Here is an 18,311-nt window from a genome sequence, read left to right as displayed (position 1 = left end):
TTAATTCCATTCATGTCATATTCCCTGACTAGGCAAAACTACAAACAGAAAGTGGAACAGAAGTTGGCAGGCTTGGGGCAGGAGCGTGGGAGTTATTACCTAATCGCTACGGCTTCTGCTTCAGGCCATTAAAAAGCCTTAAACCCAGGGTGGTCACAACTGCTCGATGCCCTAGGTATAATTGGCACTGCTGAGCTTACAACTGAAAACAATGGTTCTGTGTGTGTGTGTGTGTGTGTGTGTGTACACATATGGTGGCATTTGAAAGACAGAGGCACTCAGAAGTCATCCTTACAAATGCTATCCGCCTCCCTGGAAGCAGCCTGAAGTTTAACAATTAGGCTAGGTTCACTGGGCAGTGAGTCACAGGGATCCTCCTGCCTCCACTCCCCAGTACTAGGATAGGGGTGTGTACCACGAATCTGTCATTATGTATGGGTTCTGAGGAATCAAGTTCAAGACCTCATGCTTGCACGGCAAGCATTTTACTGACCGAGCCATCTCCTTAACCGTTTTCATCCTTTATTTATTTTTTTTTTTGACAGCGTTTCACTATGTAGCTCTGGCTGGTCTGATCTCACAAGAGATCTGCCTATCTCTGCCTCTTGGGTGCTAGGATTAAAGACATGTACCACCATGCCCAGCCTTTTAAAAAACAATAAATGTGGGTTTTGTATGTATTTGCTACAGTTTAAAATAATGGATACACTCAAATTACTGAACTTTGCACATTAAACAAGGGAACTATACTGCATCTCAATAAAGCCATTAAAAAGGAAAGATGTTTCAGTAGGTGAGACGTGGCACCTTTAAACACTGATGGTGCAGTAACGCTCCAGAGAAAAACAGTATCAAACCATGGATAGTGAAACCCCTATCATCAGAAGGCTAAGGCAAGGGGATCTAGAGTTCAAGGTCATGGGCTGGAGGGATGACACAGTCGGTAAGGGCACTGGCTACTCTTGCAGAGGCTGAAGGTTCTGTTGCCAACACCCACTTGGTGGCTCACAATTGTCTATAACCCCAGTTCTAGGGGATCCAACACCTTCTTCTGGCCTTCTCAGGCACTGCATGCATATGGTGTACATACATACGCAAAGTCAAACACTCATACAGATAAAGCAGAGGGTAAGTAAATCTTTTTTTTTTTTTTTTTTGGTTCTTTTTTTCGGAGCTGGGGACCGAACCCAGGGCCTTGCACTTCCTAGGTAAGCGCTCTACCACTGAGCTAAATCCCCAGCCCCAAGGGTAAGTAAATCTTAAAAGAAAATGTTCACCGGGCATAGTTGCACATACCTTTGATCCTAGCACTCAGGAGGCAGAGGCAGAGACAGGAGGATCTCTGTGAGTTCTAGGCCAACTGGATGTACAAAGTCAGTACAGGACAGTCAAGGCTACAATAGGAAAACAAAATAAAACAAAAACCCCAACGGAAAAAGTTCAAGAACAGTGTGCGATAACTAGAAAGACCTTGTATCCAGAAAATGTATATCAAAGGGCTCTGGATGTAGCTCAAAGGTAGGACACTTGTCTAACCAGTGCAAGGACTCTGTGGGGCTGGAGTCAGGAGACATCATTATTAAACCCTACAGGAGAGACTGCAGAGCAGTAACAGAGATCAAGGACTGAATTTTACAGTCACAATTAGACAGAAACATGGATCCCGAGGATGCTGGCTTCTCGCTTGAGTGTGCAACATACCTACCCTGCTCACAGTATCTTTGACAGCTGGGACAGGCAGGCGTGGCAGAGACGTCTGGAAGCTGTACAACATGGGCTTCCGACCTGAGAGGACCTTGACCATAGCCTGAAGATACAAGACACATTTTCAAAAATGAGGCTGTGTTAAACTGCGTATGGTGAGTGTTACGATAGATCCAGTCCCTGTTCTATACCATCAGGCCCGGGTCAAACAATACAGGTCCCACTAAAAGCTCAGCTGGAAAAAAAAAAGTCTTCTGGTGTGGCTGCCTACTGTCTTTTCTGACTAGGAACCCCACCCCCACCGCACCCCTGATCTGACAATGACTCTGCAGGTGGGCTGTCTCCTGGAAGGTCCTTGATTTGAGGCTGGTGCTGGCTCTGCATATAGGGAGTAGGGTCAACTAAGGTGCCTGATCCTCAAGCCACCCCTAGGACAGTAGTCAAGTAACCTAGAGGGTGAGCTCCTCCCACAGTCTGTATGAAGACTGTGTAGCCCAGCCATGGCAGGCTGCAGTCTCCTGCTGGCAGAAGCTAGGACATCCTAAGGGTTCAAGGTGTGGTAGGTGACGATTTTTGATGCTCATGAGTGCTGGGACTCAGCACAACATCAGCCACAAGCGCCATACTAGCGGACGCTGTTTAAGCCTGAGGGTTAAGTTTTGCTACTACATTATAAAGCTCATACAGAAGGTGGAGGCTGGTTTGGGAAAGAGTGAGGGCCAGGAGTGTGTGGTAAGCACCAAGGGGAACCCTGAAGAAGTGCAGGTGATGGGTGTGGGGGGGACACACTGACCTGCAGGTCAAGGTCAAGCTGACTTACTCCTCCCTGCACAAAGGGACTCCCAGAGAAGCAATTTGAAAGACAATGTCACCAGGACCAGACTCATTAAAATCCTTTACAAACCTTGGGTGCAGAAAATTACTGTTTATAAAAAGCAGAAGCCAAGAGTGGTGACAATATGTGCGTGGGGGGAGATGTGTGACAGTCACACAATGGTGTATGAAGAAGGGAAGAAGAGGTTGGGATCTGAGTGCCAAAGAGAGTGGTCCCAAGAACGATCAGTCATTGCCCCCATCCCCCTACTCCAGAAAACTAAGCTTATAAAAGCATCTCAATGGGGCTTTGGGTGTCCTTCAGTGGGTAGACAGCTCACCTGGGTAAGCCAGGCATGAAGCTCTGAGTTTGATCACTGGCATCTCATAAAAACCAGGCATGGTGGCGCATGCCTGAACCGGGGGCGGGAGAGCCAGAAACTCAAGGTCATCCTCGGCTACAGAGTCAAGGTATGGCCAGGCAGGCCAAGCCCTCACCTCAAAAACCAAAACTAAACACAACAAAAGTCTCCACAACTAGTTATAATTTGACAAACACTCATGCATACGGCACGACCCTCTCCCTTAAACAGGGGGCCTTGCTTGGCCTCAAGGTCATGGAGAAATAGAGAACGCTGGTGGGTTAGGGTAAATCATGTGATCTGACCAACTCAGGAAACCATTTGACTGCAAAGTGGGCCCCGAGGCTACAAAGACCTCGTGGGTGGTACTTACGCTCAATATCCAGCCTGAACTACAGGACAAACAGGTGAGTAGAGAAATGGCAGAACTCCCAGAAACCATTAGCAAAAGCAGCCCTTTGTACCATCCATGCAAGTGTCAAGGTGAGCCATAGCTCTCCCACAGTTGGAGGTTGGGGACAGGTCACACACCAAGGTGCAAAGGAGGGAGGGTCTAACAAGGGTCCTGCTCTGACTTGGGGCATCAGTCACAGTGGGTCCCCTAGCAGGTGACTGGTGGTTACCATCCAGATCTTGGTGCTGCGGCTCATTTTGCCGTGTTCTGCAAACATCCAGCCGTGGTAGGAGAGCAGCACCTTCAGCGAGTAGCGCATGGTCATGATGACTGCCACCCAGAGCCCTGTACCAAAGAGGACGCCGCTCACAATGTTCTTCGTCTGGCTTGACATTCGGCCACTGTGGGGATTGGACCAGACAAGTAGTTAAGGCATCAGCATAGAGAAGGTGGTGATGTCAGCTACCAGAACGCAGGTGAACCAAGCACCCTCCCAGGGACAGGAGAGAGCAGGCTGCAGCGCCCTGAAGCAGAGGAAGCCTGAGGGACCCCAACTCTCCAAGTACTCTGGCAGTCTCTAGCCCTCTCGAAACGAGTCAGCTGTGGCTGGGTGCAGCAGAGTGGCCTGTCTCTGGTTCCGGCACTCTGGAGGCAGAGACCAGAGACCAGCCCGGGCAACACCATGAGCCTTCTATTCCCCAAGGAAGAAGCAAGAGGCCAGACTGCGGCCTGAGCAATCTTGAACAACACACAATTTTTCCAGTCTCTGGAGGAACGGTGGAGAGCTGCACTCAATGGCAACGGCTCCCAGGGGTGGGGACTGCCAACTGCTGCACACAGGGATCCTGGCCTGTTTTCTTCAGATTCTAATGCTTTGCCACTCTCTCAAACATATCTTGCTTGTATTTGCTGTGCCTAGGGGTAAACTCAGGGCTTCGTGCTTGCTAGGCAGGGGTTCAACCCCTGAGTTATATCCCCAGCCCTCAAATATAACCTTAAAAGCTGCTTTTATTCATAGGAAACACAAATCTCCCAGCACGCTGGAGGCAGGGGCAGGTAGACCTCTGTGAGTTCAAGACCAGCATGGTTTATATAGTAAGACTTTGTCTCAAAAACAAAAACAGAACAAAAACAAAAACAAAAAATTCCACATAAATAAAAATAAATACATCTTTAAAAACAAAAGATTTTTAAGTAGTTAAAAATCAAAATCACCGACTGTGAAAGAAAAATCAAGACAAAGCACAGCTGTTTTATGGGGTTATTTTAGTTGTTTTAGAAATCGAAAAAACGGGCTGGAGAGGTGGGTCAATGGTTAAGAGCACTGACTGTTCTTCCAGAGATCCTGAGTTCAATTCCCAGCAACCACACGGTGGCTTTCAACCATGTATAATGAGATCTGGTGCCCTCTTCTGGCCTGCAGGCATACATACAAATACATACATACATACACTTACTATATGCATAATATGTAAACAATACATAATAAATAAATAAATTTAAAACACATAACAAAATTAAGAGGTTCCAAATGATCATAATAGCAGCACATATAATCTTCAGAGTTCTGATAATGGAAAATATTAACGTCACGTCAGAGACAAGTAAAAGACCTATGCTCTGGAGGCCTTGCCTCTCAGAAGAACAGGGTCAGCGGCCTAGCACAACTGTCATTAGAAGATGCTTCCTCCTGCAGCTGATGGGAACGGATACACAGTAGCTCACCATCATCCAAAACTCTAGTCTCAGGGGATCAGATGCCCTCCTCCCACCTCCGAAGGCACCAGGCACACACATGGTACACAGGCATACATGCAGGCTACACATATACATAGAATAAAATTTCAAAAATAACCCAAGCTGGGCCTGGTGTCACGTGCAGAGAGGCAAGCAGATCTCTATGAGTTCACGAGATGGCTTGGTCAACCCAGCAAGTTCCAGGACAGCAGGGCTACATCGAGAGACCCTGGCTGAAAACAAAAACAAAAACAAACAAATAAACAAGAACAAAAATCCAACAAAAAAAAAGGTAATCCAACGTTCAGCTGTGCCGATGGCCTCTACGATCTTCCTTTCAGATCTACTCAAACAAAATCGAAGCAGCCTAGGGACACAGGAGTGCCATCCACACTGGGAAGATGGCTCCAGAACAGCCCTCCAGGCTGCCAGACTCTGAGCCTTCACCTGGCCTTTCTAAATTTGGGCCAGAGATGACCCAGTTTACGAAAATAGAGTCCAAGGGACAAAGAAACAAATCTTATAAACACTGAGATTAAATGAGGTTTTAGTAGCTGGCATGGCTATGTGCAATCCGGCTTTGAGACACAGCCCATGTTAAGAGCAAAGGCAGCCGGCTCAACACACAGGGCAGCAAGGTGAGCGTTCAAAGGACTTCCCTCACCTCTCAGGACTGCACGGGCCTAGTCTATGGTGACCAGATCTGCCAGCTGCTTCTGACAACCTAGGCCCAGCTGGATGTTCCAGGCCCCAGGCAGACAAGAGCCTTGGCAGGATGCCTGGACAGGCATTTTTATCTCATTCCCTGCAGTTGCTTACAAAGGCCTGACTGAGGCTGCCTGGAGCGCTGGAGGCTGAGAAGCTGGCTGGCTTCTCAGTCACTCCTGGGTGTCTCAGTCAGAGGGCAGGGCATGGACACTCATTAAAGACTGACCTCCAAGATTCCCGGGCGCCTATACAGTCTGTCTTAAACTTGCCACACTGCTGGGTTAAATCTGCTAGTCGCTCTGAGTCAGCAGAAACCAACTCCTCCAGCTGTGAGCGTCCCCGGGGGCCACTCTCTCATCTGTTTGCTTGTGCAATCTTTCCTAGTGTATAGTGACTACATCTGAACGAACAGGAGAGAGCCTCGAGAGGCCCAGAGCTGTGCTGGAGAGATGGCTCAGTGGTTAACAGGACAAGTGGTCAAGGTTGGTTCTCACACTTGCAGCTGAGTTTAGCCAACTCAGCCTCTGGCCAGGAAGCAAGGCCAAGTACAGAGCAAGGGGCTTTCGGTCATCGCTGCCCAGTCACAAAGCCAGTGTGCTTGCCTTGAAGGATTTACGTGACACAGGACAGCTAAGGGCCAATTCTGAGACAGCATGTTTGAGCCCAGAGTAGTAGTACACGCCTGCAGTCCCAAGAGACAGGAGGTTAACCTCATCAAGAATTCAGGGTCACCCTACATTACACGACACCTTGAGACTAGCCTGGGATACCTGAGACCCTACCTCAGAAAAACAAAAGAAGAAAATGTGTCCAAAAGCGCAAGGCAACTGAGGTGCCTATATCCTGTGCCCAGCCACTCCACACTGAGGATCTAACAGCCTCCATCCTAGATGGTGTTAGGGACCTGCATGACATAATTGTCTCCAGGGGTGGTCTAAGGCTGTGTGGTTCAGTGGTAAGAGCTAGCCTAGCATGCAGGAGCCCCAGGACTCCATGCTCATCACAGAGAAGGAATGGCGTATGCAGAATGTTCCCTATCTACCTTCAGATCAGGTCCAGCATCCAGCAGCAGACCCTAGGTACAAAGAACCCAAGAAAAGTATTACAGGGCTGGAGTGGTTAAGAGCAGTTATTGCCCTTACAGATGACCCGAGTTGGGTTCCCAGCATCTACATCAGGTAGTTCGTGCGTTTCTAATACCAATTTCAGGAAATACAAAAGCCTGCTCTGGCCGGTGGGGGACCCACCAGGCATACATGTGGTATACAGACATACACGCATGCATGCAGGCAAAGCACTCATATACATAAAAATGAATAAATAAATCTTAAAAAAAAAAAAGCCAGGCATGGTGGGACACACTTTTAATCCCAATACCCTGGAGGTCAAGGCAGGTAGATCTCTGAGTTCCAGGCCAGACAGGTCTACACAGTCAGTGCAGCAAGAGCTAGACAGTGAGACCCTGTATCAAAGAAAAAGGAAGGAAGGAAGGAAGGAAGGAAGGAAGGAAAGAAACAGAGAAACAAAGAAAGAAACAAAGAAACAAAGAAAGCAACAAAGCAACAAAGAAACAAAGAAAGAAACAAAGAAAGAAACAAAGAAACAGAGAAACAGAGAAACAAAGAAACAAGGAAAGGGAAGGGAAGGGAAGGGAAGGGAAGGGAAGGGAAGGGAAGGAAAGGAAAGGAAAGGAAAGGAAAGGAAAGGAAAGGAAAGGAAAGGAAAGGAAAACCAGAGGCTGGCCAGGCCTTGTCCCTAAACAGGATGATATCTACTCTTAAGGTCCCAGAATAAAAATAAACTAAAACTCAAAGCCAAGGGGTAATGGACCACGCTGCAGGCATCTAAGCCACTGTGAAGAGGCCAAGGGCTGAAGTGTCCCTAGGCAATGAGTGGCAGTAAGTTCAGAGGACCAGATCACTGGATGGACTAACTCCAGGGCAACGGCCACATTGGGAGCCATCTTCTGGGGCAGAGATGCCCTCTGAGGTCACCGCTGGCTCCAACTTGACTTCAGGGAGACAGACACCTGGAAGGCAGGTCCCCGTGCCCCTGCCATTCTTAGCTTAATCTCCAGAGGAAGGGCAGCAGTGTCTGCAGACTTTCAATAGCACATTAGGAAAGCAACGAGGATGCATGTGGAAAAACAGCAATAGTGTGGTACACAGACGGTCCGGATGGAGGACGGTCAACAGAGGTACCGTCATCTTCCTCCTCGGGATGCGGACGGTGGGCGGCGGGTTACTCACGTGGTGTCTAGGGTCCGACTGATCTTTGCGATCATGCCCAGGGAGGGGTCCACTTTGGCATGCATGGATGAAATCACACCCACCACCACGATAAGCCAGCTGGACGGATTCGCGGGGAACACACCAGTGATGATGCCATTCTGGAAAGACACGTCAGCTGTGAGCAGCACCCTCCCTGAAGCCATCATCACTGCCCGTCAGCAGCCCTGCGGCAACAGGCAGCTGGAGCATCAGGCAGCAGGGAGAAGGTGCCCTGTGCAGGCCAACAAGGACCAAGGCCCAGAAGCTGCGTCTCTTCCTGGAGCCACGACTGCCTAACCTTCATGCAGTCTATTCTCTCCCTGACTTCTGAGCCCAAATGCATCCTGGGAGAACAAAGCCACCAGACTGGGGATGTGGCTTAAGTGGTGGCTTGAGCAAACCCCTGGACTCCGTCTCTGAAGTCAACCAAACTCTAAGAAACCTAATAAAACGGCCAATAGGTAAGTCCATGGTTCAGCACCAGGGAGGACAGAGGCAGAAGGCATTCAAGGCCATCCTCAGCTACATGGAGGTCAGCCTGAGCTACACAAGACCTTTTCTTTGAACAAATAAGTAAGACACAAATTCACTGAAGTTTGAAAATAACTCTCTTCAGGAAGGTACAAGGGATCCAGCTGAGGGGCAGAGGGCAGACCTGTGCTCCCATCCTGACACTGCCCCGGCTCTGGCTTCAGCTGCTTGGCCTGTTTTACATTGATCTGGTGAGCTCCATCTGCCTTTTAGGGCATGGTAGCATAGGCTTGTATTCCAGCACTTGGGAAGCAAGAGGCTAGCTAATCTCTGTGAGTTCAAGGCCAGCCTGGTCCACAGAGTGAGTTCCAGTAGAGTGAGGGATGTAAAGAGACTGTGCCTTAAAAAAAAAATCAGAAGCAAACAAACCCAAAACCCAAAACCTGACAGTAAGAAGGAGTTATGAGGCCATTTTATATATCTGTGTCCCCCACAAACCTTAGGCCAGCATGGAGACCACTGCTCCCCCAGAGACCCACCTAAGACACATCCCTTCCTCAGCGGGGCCCCGGGGAGGCGCACTAAACACCCTGAGCAAGTGCTGCAGAGATGATCGTCCAACCAACCTTGAACCGGATGAACTTCTTCTTCCAGGAGTGCAGCCCCGACAGGCAGATCTGTTTGAGGGCTTCGTGGCTCAGGCGGAGGTCAATGCCATCGGGGGTGACAGTGAACTGGAAGGCCACAGCTTGGTGAGCCTCTGCCATCTTGAGTGGGGACCTGGAGGAGGGGTGAGAGATGGCTTTGAGAAGACTGGCACCAGGAACTAGGAGGAGTAGGCCCTCTCAGAGTGACCCCTGTGGCCCAACAGATTCACACTGGTCAACAGCTACAGTTCTGCCCCTCGCCCCACACTCCTCACCTGTGCAGCTCCCGACAGCTTCGTTTAGAGGCCTGGGGTGATGGCGTGGGTTCATGCTACCACCCACGCCCTCTGCCTACCCCACACTTGCAATGGCATCCTCAGCCAGCCTGGCAAAGGACATCGGTGCCCATGCATTGACCTGAACGGCAGACACGAATCTTCTTGTAGCCCTTGCCCCCCTCAGTTGTTGTGAAGACACCTGGAGTAGCCACTAACAAGTCTCCAGCAGCCCTGAACCCGACCTTCAGACAGAACCAATACACCTCCAGCTCTGGATGGTGCGACAAGGACTCCACCTGTGGTGGTGAGGTAGCTCTGCCGGGCAAGCCCGTTCCTCCAAAGGCTGACAATGTGAGCTCCATCCCAGAACCCAGGAAAGGTGGATAGAGAGGGCCGATTCCACAAAGCTGTCCTTTGACCTTTACAACAACACGGTGCCATTCATGCCCTGTCCCCTCCCCCCATGGAATAAATAAAAATGCTTTGTACACTGGCTGTGGTGGCGCCTGCCTTTAATCAGTACTTAGGAGGCAGAAGCAGGCAGATTTCTGAGTTTGAGGTCGGCCTGGTCTACAGCAGAAGTTCCAGGTCAGACAGGGCTATCCTGAAAAACCCTGACTCAAAAAGCAACAAAAAACTTAAAAAACAAAACAAAACAAACAAGCAAAAAAAAAAAAGACTCTATTAGCATCATACAAACTGCACAGACCCTAACTAGTCATGATCCTCTGAGGCCATTCCTAAAGTCAAACTGGTCTAAAGCATCCATGTATGGGGCCTTCATCATCCCTGAATGAAACAAGGCCTCTTCTGCAGTAGCTTGCTTTGCCTAACTCAATACAGGAAATCTTAGAAATCTATGGGTGCTGTCTCCATACCTAGCCTGTGTGAAGCCCAGGTTTGATTCCCAGCCCCTGCAAAATATGAGCATATGGAGCTGGAGAGATGGCTTGGCTGGGAACAGTGTTCCCTGCTTTTGCAGAGGACCTTAGTTCAAGTCCCAGCACCCAAGTCAAGCAGCTCACTACCACCTGTAGCTTCAGCTCCATGAGATCTGGTGGCCTCTTCTGCCCTCTGTGGGTACTGCACTCACATGCACATATACACAGTACAATACACATGAATAATAGAACGAGAGGGATCTACAGTGCACTCTTTCACCTTTCTTCAATTACTCCTGCTGTCAGAATCAACAGCTTCCAACCCCTCCCACATTCAGCATAGTCGAAGTGTCACCCCCTCTCTTCCTGCCTTCCCTCACTCTCCAGAACTGCCCGAGGAGTCCCCTCTTCTGAAGGTGTGCAACCCTTCTGTTTTCCAAAGCTGGCTGTTTGTTACAAAGTGTGTGTGTGTGTGTGTGTGTGTGTGTGTGTGTGTGTGTGTGTACATATAAAAGATACAAGGTAAAACTATGCAGAACAATAATAAAATCTAATTTATGGGTGTGAGGGTCTGAGAAACCTGTCAAAACCAACAGGTATCAGGACTAGAGAGATGGTTTAGCTGTTAAAAGCACTTACTAGTTTTACAGAGGACCTGTATTTGGTTTCCTGCATTTAAATGGTGGCTCACGACTATCTGTAACTCCAGTTCCAGAGGATTCCACACCCTCTTCTGCCCACCATAGGCACTACCTACATATACTGCATATACATGCATGTAGGCAAAACACTCAGATTTTTAAAAACTTAAGCATGTGCCTTTCTAGAAAATCAGCAGACGGTGTTCTAGGCTGTAGGTCAGGTGGAAGAATGCCTGTTTAGCTTGAAGGAGCCCTGGGCGTGATGCCCAGTGTTGTGTGGTAGTACACGCCTGTAATTCCAGCCATCAGCACAGGGAGGCAAGAAGACCGAAGTTACCCTTGGCTATACTGAAAGCTACAGGCCAGCCTGGGCTACACGACATCAACAAGCAAAACTGGGGCTGTAGCTCAGTAAGTAGATCATTTGCTAACATAGATGAGGCATGGTTGTCTCAGGGCAATCCTGGAACCTGGGAATGTCTGGGTTCTATCCCCAGCACTGCAAAGGAAATTTTCTAAAATCAGTATATGTACCAATATATATCAATACAACTCAAAGATATCAATCAAAGCCAGCTGTGCGTGGTGGCAAGCACCGCAGGAGGATGAGGCAGAAGGATTGCCACAAGTTTTGAGGCCAGCTTGATTGATCTGTCAGCCTAAGCTGCAGAATGAGATGGTGTCAACTGTCAATCAGCAAATATTTGCCGGCTGCCTCCCGTGTACCGGTGAGGTGAGGACCTGGACCCTCATAGAAATGACCCTTCTGCCCTCTTGTGGCATAGCTGAGAGGCAAGCAATACCTACAGGGTAGTTAGGATGCAGGAGAAGGAGGGCCCGGCAGGAGACCACAAAGCTCGGCAAGCCATTTTGGATAGGCGAGCAGACAGCCCTGGCCCTGTGTGGTGCCAGCGAAGATGAAGATGAGGACCTACTGAACAGGTCTGAGACCTGTGTGCTGGGCAAGCTGATAAAAGGGACCCTCCAGCCTTGAACTATGTGCTCTGCGAAGCCACTCCTGGGGTGGGGGGAGGAGACAGCAGACAGTTCACCTGTAGACCTGCTGTGTTGGAAATGTCACAATGTCACTGAGGACACCTAGGTGGAGCAACTAGGGACAGGAGGGTGTGGGAGAAAGAGGAAGATGCCCGTGGGTGGCACACCTGGAAGCTGGCCTTTGAGCACTGTTGTGACCTTAGAAAGGTCAAGGGGGAAACAGCCTGGTACTGAGGATAATTTAGAGGCAAGGGAAGTTCCAGTGTATCTTCATTCTGTGGCAGGCAGGAAGATGGCAACAGGGCCTGGCCATGGTGAATGTGCACACTTGAGAAAGCCATCGAGACAGCTAGAAGCAGAGTGTGGCTCTAGGCGGTGCGAGGAGGTTCACATGTGCGATCCCTCGAACGTCTGCTCTTTCTTCCTCTGCCTCCCAAGTGCCGAACTGCAGATACGAGCCACCGTTCTTGGTTTATGAAGCCAGGGATGGAAGCCAGGACATGCCAGGCAGGCTTCCCATATCCGAAGCAATCATGAGGCTGCATGGTAGACAAGACAAGAAACCTCCCCCCTCCCCTCCCCCAAGGCATCAATCTTGGCAAACAGGGCTCTGCGACTAGACACCTGGCCAATATTTTACACAACCTCAAAGGTAAGCCAGGCACAGTGGTTCGTACACTACAATTCCACTAGTTGTAAGGCAGAGGCACCAGTATTGTTTCAAGTTCAAAGCCAGCCTGTGGGCTCAACAGTGAATTACAGGTTCTGGGCAACAGACAGATCTTGTAGCAAAAACAAAAACGAACTCAATAAATACATTAATGAGTGTTTAAAACACCAGGGAACTATTTGGATGTAAACCTTTCTGTTGTGTGCATGTGTGCATACGTGCATTCGTGGGTGTGCACACCTGGAGGCCTGAGTTCAACACGAGGTGTCTTCCTCTGTTGTTACAACCTTACAGTTTGGAGGCAAGGCCTCTCGGAGAACCTGGAGCATGCTGATTGGCTGAGTGATCAGTGAGCCTGAGTAGCCTCCTGTTCCCACCACCAAACACGGCACTGGAATTATTGGCCTGCACTGCTGTTCTCAGCATTTTACGTGGATACTGAGGCTCTAACTCAGGACCCCAAGCTTGCCCAGCAAGCACTTTACCCACTGAGTCATCTCCCCAGCCCACGAGGAGGCTGTTAACAGCAGTGGATTAAACACAGTGTTACAATTAATTCTATCTAAGTCACCAACCCCATGTTTGCCCAGAAACCAAACCTGGTCTCAAGACAATCATGGGGCCTGGGAATATCTATGGTGTCCTTTCCAGGGTGAAATATCCCTGTCACATGACCTGAGTTTAATATTCAGAACCACCTAAACCTACCAGGTATGACTGCACAAGCCCATAAACCCAGCACTAGGGATGTAGACGCAAGCGACTCTTCAAGGTTATCTTGGGCTACACAGTGAATTCAAGACCAGCCCGATCTACACAAAACCATGTCACCAACAGACTTAAAACCCTGCCTAAGCTTAATAAAGGCCTTGTTCACTCTGACAGCAGGGAGTTCTGCTGCTTTGTGGGCATGCATGAGCAATGCACTCTGCCCTCACACAGCCTCCCTGCTTCAAGCCATTAAGCAGGCACTGATGCCAGAAAACACTGGCCTGAGAAACCCAGGTCTGCAGATCTAATGAGGCAGTCTCAGCCTCTGTTTGTTTCACAGACTTCTTCAAATTCTCAGACTGCTTCCAGAAGTCACCAGGAAGTACAAATCAAATCAAAGCACCTACGACCCACAGGAACCGCTAGAATGCAAACAATGAGTGCCAGGTACTGCCGAGGACACTGGGAAATCAGGAGCTTCACCCGCTGATGTCAAAGAAATGTGACAGGGTTGGGTCATTCTGGAAGATGGCCTGTCCTTTCCTGAAAGGCTAAGCATAAAGCTGATTCCAGGTGGCTAGTTTCAGGCTAGCCTGGGCTACACAAAAAGATCATATCTCCACAACAACAAACAAACAAACAAAACAACTAAAACCCATGGACCTCAGTAACTTCTTGGCTATGATAGCCCAAACAAGTTCACATGAAAACCTATAGACACGTGTTCACAGCAGCCATGTTCATGACAGACAAAATTACAGGAACAACCAACGGTCCCTCCACAGCAGGAGAGGAAACGATAGCCAGGCCCTTCCACAGGAGGAGGAGCGTGGGTAAACTGTGACTCAGCCACACATGAGGAACATGGTTCCACCCCAAGAAGGAAAGCAGCACCAACACATGAAGTGACACAGATGAAAGTGTGGCACCAGGGCCTGGGGACATGGCTCAGAGGCCAGAGGGTTCACCTCGCACACCCAGGACCCAGGGTTCCATGCCAGCACCGCATAAGCCAGGCACTGGCTTATGGCACTCTGCTGAGGTCACAGCACTTGAGACAGAGGCAGGAGGATCAGATGTTCTAATCATCCTTGGCTAGAGAGTAAGCTAGAAGCTAGCCTGAGCTACAGGAGACCCTGTCTCACAACACCAAACCGAACCGGACCGGACCGGACCGGACCGAACCGAACCGAACCGAACCGAACCAAACCAAACCAAACCAAACCAAACCAAACGAGCATGACAGGAAGCCAAGGAAGACAAATGTCATCTCACTCCATTTACATGACGTGTCCAGAACAGGAAAAAACCTACAGAGATGGAAAGATCAGAGTGGCCAGGGATCATGGGGAGCTTGGAGAAGGAATATATGGGGGAGCTGATAAAAATGGTCCCAAACTGATTAGAATGCTACACTATGGCAATGTTGCTAAGCATAAATCAAAAATCACCCAAACACAGACTTTAGATGGGTGAATCACTTATGTAATTATCCATTGTCTTAGGATTCTACTGCTTCAATGAAACACCATGACCAAACCAAGCTGGGGAGGAAAAGGTTTATTTGGCACAAGACTCTCTGTGTATCACAACATCATCAAAGGAAGTCGGGACGGGAACTCCAAGCAGGGCAGGAACCTAGAGGCAGAAGCTGAGGCAGAGGCCATAGTGGGTGCTGCTTACCTGTTTCCTCCCCATGGCTTGCATCACATGGTTTCTTATAAAACCCAGGACTATCAGCCCAAGGATGGCCCCACCCACAATGGGCAGGGGCTGGCCCTCCCCCATAAATGACTATTAGGAAAATACCTTACAGCTCAATGTCTGACAATAGCCTGTGTCAAGCTGATATAAAACCAGCTGAGGCTGGAGAAAAGGCTCAGTCATCAAGAGTGCTCTCCCAGAAGATCCAAGTTCAGTTCCCAGAACCCGTGTTAAGCCACTCACAACCACTGTATTTATGGTTCCTGGATATTTGATGGCCTCTTCTGACCTCTATGGACACTGCACTTATGTGGTACACACATACACACACACACACACACACACACACACACACACACACTTTTTACATACACAAATAAATGAATAAAAATTAAAACTGAGCTTCTCCTCATAGGTGGCTGGGCAGCCACGGCCTACTCTTCTAAATGAGCCAGGTCAGATTCCCAGCACCCACGAGGCAGCTCACAACCATCTGTAACCCCAGTCCCTGAGGATGTGATGCCCTCTTCTGGCCTCCCTGGCCACCAGACACTCACATGGTGCATTGACATGCATACGGACAATATACCCAAACACTTAAAAATAAAATAAAATTGAAAATTGATGCATAAATCTATTTTTTTTGTTTTTGTCTTGTATTTTGAGTCAGTGTCTTTGTATGTAGCCCCAGCTATCCTGGAACTCGCTCTCTAAACCAGAATGATCCTGAACTCCCAGAGATTCGCCTGCCTCTTCCTCCTCAGTACTGGGATTGAAAGTGGGGACACCACCATGCCCTGCTAGAATATATCACTTGGGAAAACAAGCTGTCTCAGCTGGGCAAAGTAGTTCACATCTTTAATCCCTGACTCTGAGTGGCTGAGGCAGGAGGTTTGCTGTGAAACCTACAGAAGTAAGAAACTGTCTCCTAACAAAAAAACAAAGAAAAGAGAACTGGGAAGTGGTTCAGTTGGTGAAGTGTTTGAACAAGACAGCCTGAGTTGGGTCCTGATCCCATATAAAATCTGGGTGTGGCGGAGCACACTTGCAATCTTGGTGCTGGGGAAGCAGAGACAGTGGATCCTTGGGACTGGTGACTGACCCTATCTCAAAGCCAAGGCGAGGGCCTTGGATACCTAATGACCTCAGCTCAATGCCCAGAGCTCAGTAAAAAGGAAGATGAGCACTCCTTCAGCAAGAAGCAGGACAGAAACAGAACTGCCCTTAAGCTCACCGCACAGCTAGTGTGGAATCTACAGTCCAGCAGCAGAGTGAGAGACCCTGTCTCAAAACCAAGGTGTGGGGTGCAGGGGGGACTCTGAGACAAGGTGTGGGGTGCAGGGGGGACTCTGAGACAAGGTGTGGGGTGCAGGGGGGACTCTGAGACAAGGTGTGGGCTGCAGGGGGGACTCTGAGACAAGGTGTGGGCTGCAGGGGGGGACTCTGAGACAATGTGTGAGCTGCAGGGGGCTCCCAGACTAAGAGTGCACTCCATTCTCAAAGAGAACCAGAGTTCTGTGCTTAGACCCACATCACTGGTTCACATCAGCCTAAACTCCAGAACTCCAGCTCCAGGTGGATCCATTGCCTCTGCTCTCTGAGGACACTTGCACTCATGTGCCCACATGGGAACATGCACACACACACACACACACACACACACACACACACATACACACACACACACACACACACACACACACAACTAAATTTCTTTTAATTAAAGGTGAAAGGAAAGGACTGACTCCAAAAGCTATCCTCTGTGCTCCACAACTGTGGTGAGTGTTCTCCCTGACTCTCTCTCACACATGTCATGTACATACAGTAATAAACTAAAATTTTTAAGTGGAAAGAGAAAGGACTGCTGCCAAGACAGATGACCTCTGACCTCCATTTACACATGCACACATATGCAGGCACACACATGCATATATATGAACACACACACACATTCACAAAGGGGAAAATGGAGAAAGAAAGAAAAGAAAATGTCCTCTTGGGCTGGAGAGATGGCTCAGTGGTTAAGAGCACTAACTGCTCTTCCAGAGGCCCTGAGTTCAATTCCCAGCACCCACATGGTGGCTCACAACTATCTGTAATGGGATCTGATGGCCTCTTTTGGTGTGTCTGAAGACAGCTACTGTGTATTTATATATAATAAATAAATATTAAAAAAAAAGAAAATGTCCTCTCACAGAACACAAATGTTGTCTTCTTAACATTTAAGCATGGAATCCTTCTCTGGTCAAACACACAGTTGGGGCCATCAGTGTGGAATGAGATGGCCCTAGCAGCCCACCCCATCATTGCTCCCACCAAGGCTTCATTCAGAACAAACGTCACCCTCCAGAACTAAGTAACTTTTCAGGGATCCCCTACCGTGGTGGAATCTGCACACAGCTCAGGCAGTAAGGTGCTTCCCTTGCTGCACAGAACGAAAATCCGAGCTCAATCTACAAAAGCCAGGTATGGTGGGGCACATATGTAATCCCAGCACTGGAGAGGCAAACACAGGAAGATCCCTGGGGCTCACTGGCCAGCCTGTCTCACCAAGGAATCTGCCCAGGCTAACCCTGACTCAAAAAAAAAAAAAAAAGGTGGATTGTGCAAGGAATGACAACCAAGGTTGGCCTCTGACCTACACGAACCCCTCCCACATCCTCCACCACACAATACAAATACACACAGAGGCAATTACACACACACACACACACACACACACACACACACACACACACACACACACACCCCACACTTGCAGATTTCATGGCACCTAGGAGTTGGGTGGGGAAGAGTGGTTAGTTTCTGTGAGAGCCAGGAAAGGTGGGCAGTGACCACACAAAGTTCCATCCTCTGGGCTCTTTTTCTGTACACATCCGAGATCTCCCCCACAGCTCTGAATGTACCCAGCACAGCTGTTTGCTCAACAAGCCAGAGCTCTCATAGCTGCTAAGAAGTCTGGGTGCCCCTGCTTGGCTTCCTGTGATGGGAAGCACTTGCTCCACCCACATACAGCACAATAGACTCCTGCAGGAGATGAAGGCTGCAAGTAGAGACAGGAGGAAGGAGAATGCAGCTGCAGCAACCCAAGCCCACCTCCCCCATCCCATGCCCACTTCTTGTGTAACAGCTTCCTCCAAAGCATTCCATCCTGTAGAGAGGCTCCTGATGCAGACAGGTAAACACCTCCAGGAAGTCCCTGAAACTAAGCAGATCCACTAGGCCTCTTTCTGCCGGAGAAAGCAATAAAAGCTGAGAGTGCCTGTGGGACTAGCCCAACAATAGAGCTGCTAGTAAGACAAGACAAGCTTCAAACATCTCTTC

The 18,311-nt window shown here is 49.1% G+C and overlaps 1 protein-coding gene across 4 annotated transcripts in view; it reads right to left on the bottom strand.

Moving 5' to 3' along the window:
• Positions 1 to 18,311, bottom strand: part of Cpt1a (carnitine palmitoyltransferase 1A) — a 62,449-nt gene that overhangs the window by 25,043 nt on the left and 19,095 nt on the right. For all 4 annotated transcript variants that reach the window (XM_039102321.2, XM_063282351.1, XM_017588837.2 and 1 more), the window contains 4 exons: positions 9,086 to 9,239; positions 7,968 to 8,107; positions 3,503 to 3,674; positions 1,706 to 1,807 (listed from right to left, as the gene is read on the bottom strand). In XM_039102321.2, coding sequence (XP_038958249.1) covers positions 1,706 to 1,807; positions 3,503 to 3,674; positions 7,968 to 8,107; positions 9,086 to 9,226 — 555 coding nt within the window. In that variant the 5' untranslated portion in view covers positions 9,227 to 9,239. The remainder of the gene's footprint in view (positions 1 to 1,705; positions 1,808 to 3,502; positions 3,675 to 7,967; positions 8,108 to 9,085; positions 9,240 to 18,311) is intronic.

Source organism: Rattus norvegicus, chromosome 1 (assembly GCF_036323735.1).
Source record: "Rattus norvegicus strain BN/NHsdMcwi chromosome 1, GRCr8, whole genome shotgun sequence".
Classification (NCBI taxonomy): domain Eukaryota; kingdom Metazoa; phylum Chordata; class Mammalia; order Rodentia; family Muridae; genus Rattus; species Rattus norvegicus.
This window is presented reverse-complemented; position numbering and strand designations above follow the sequence as displayed.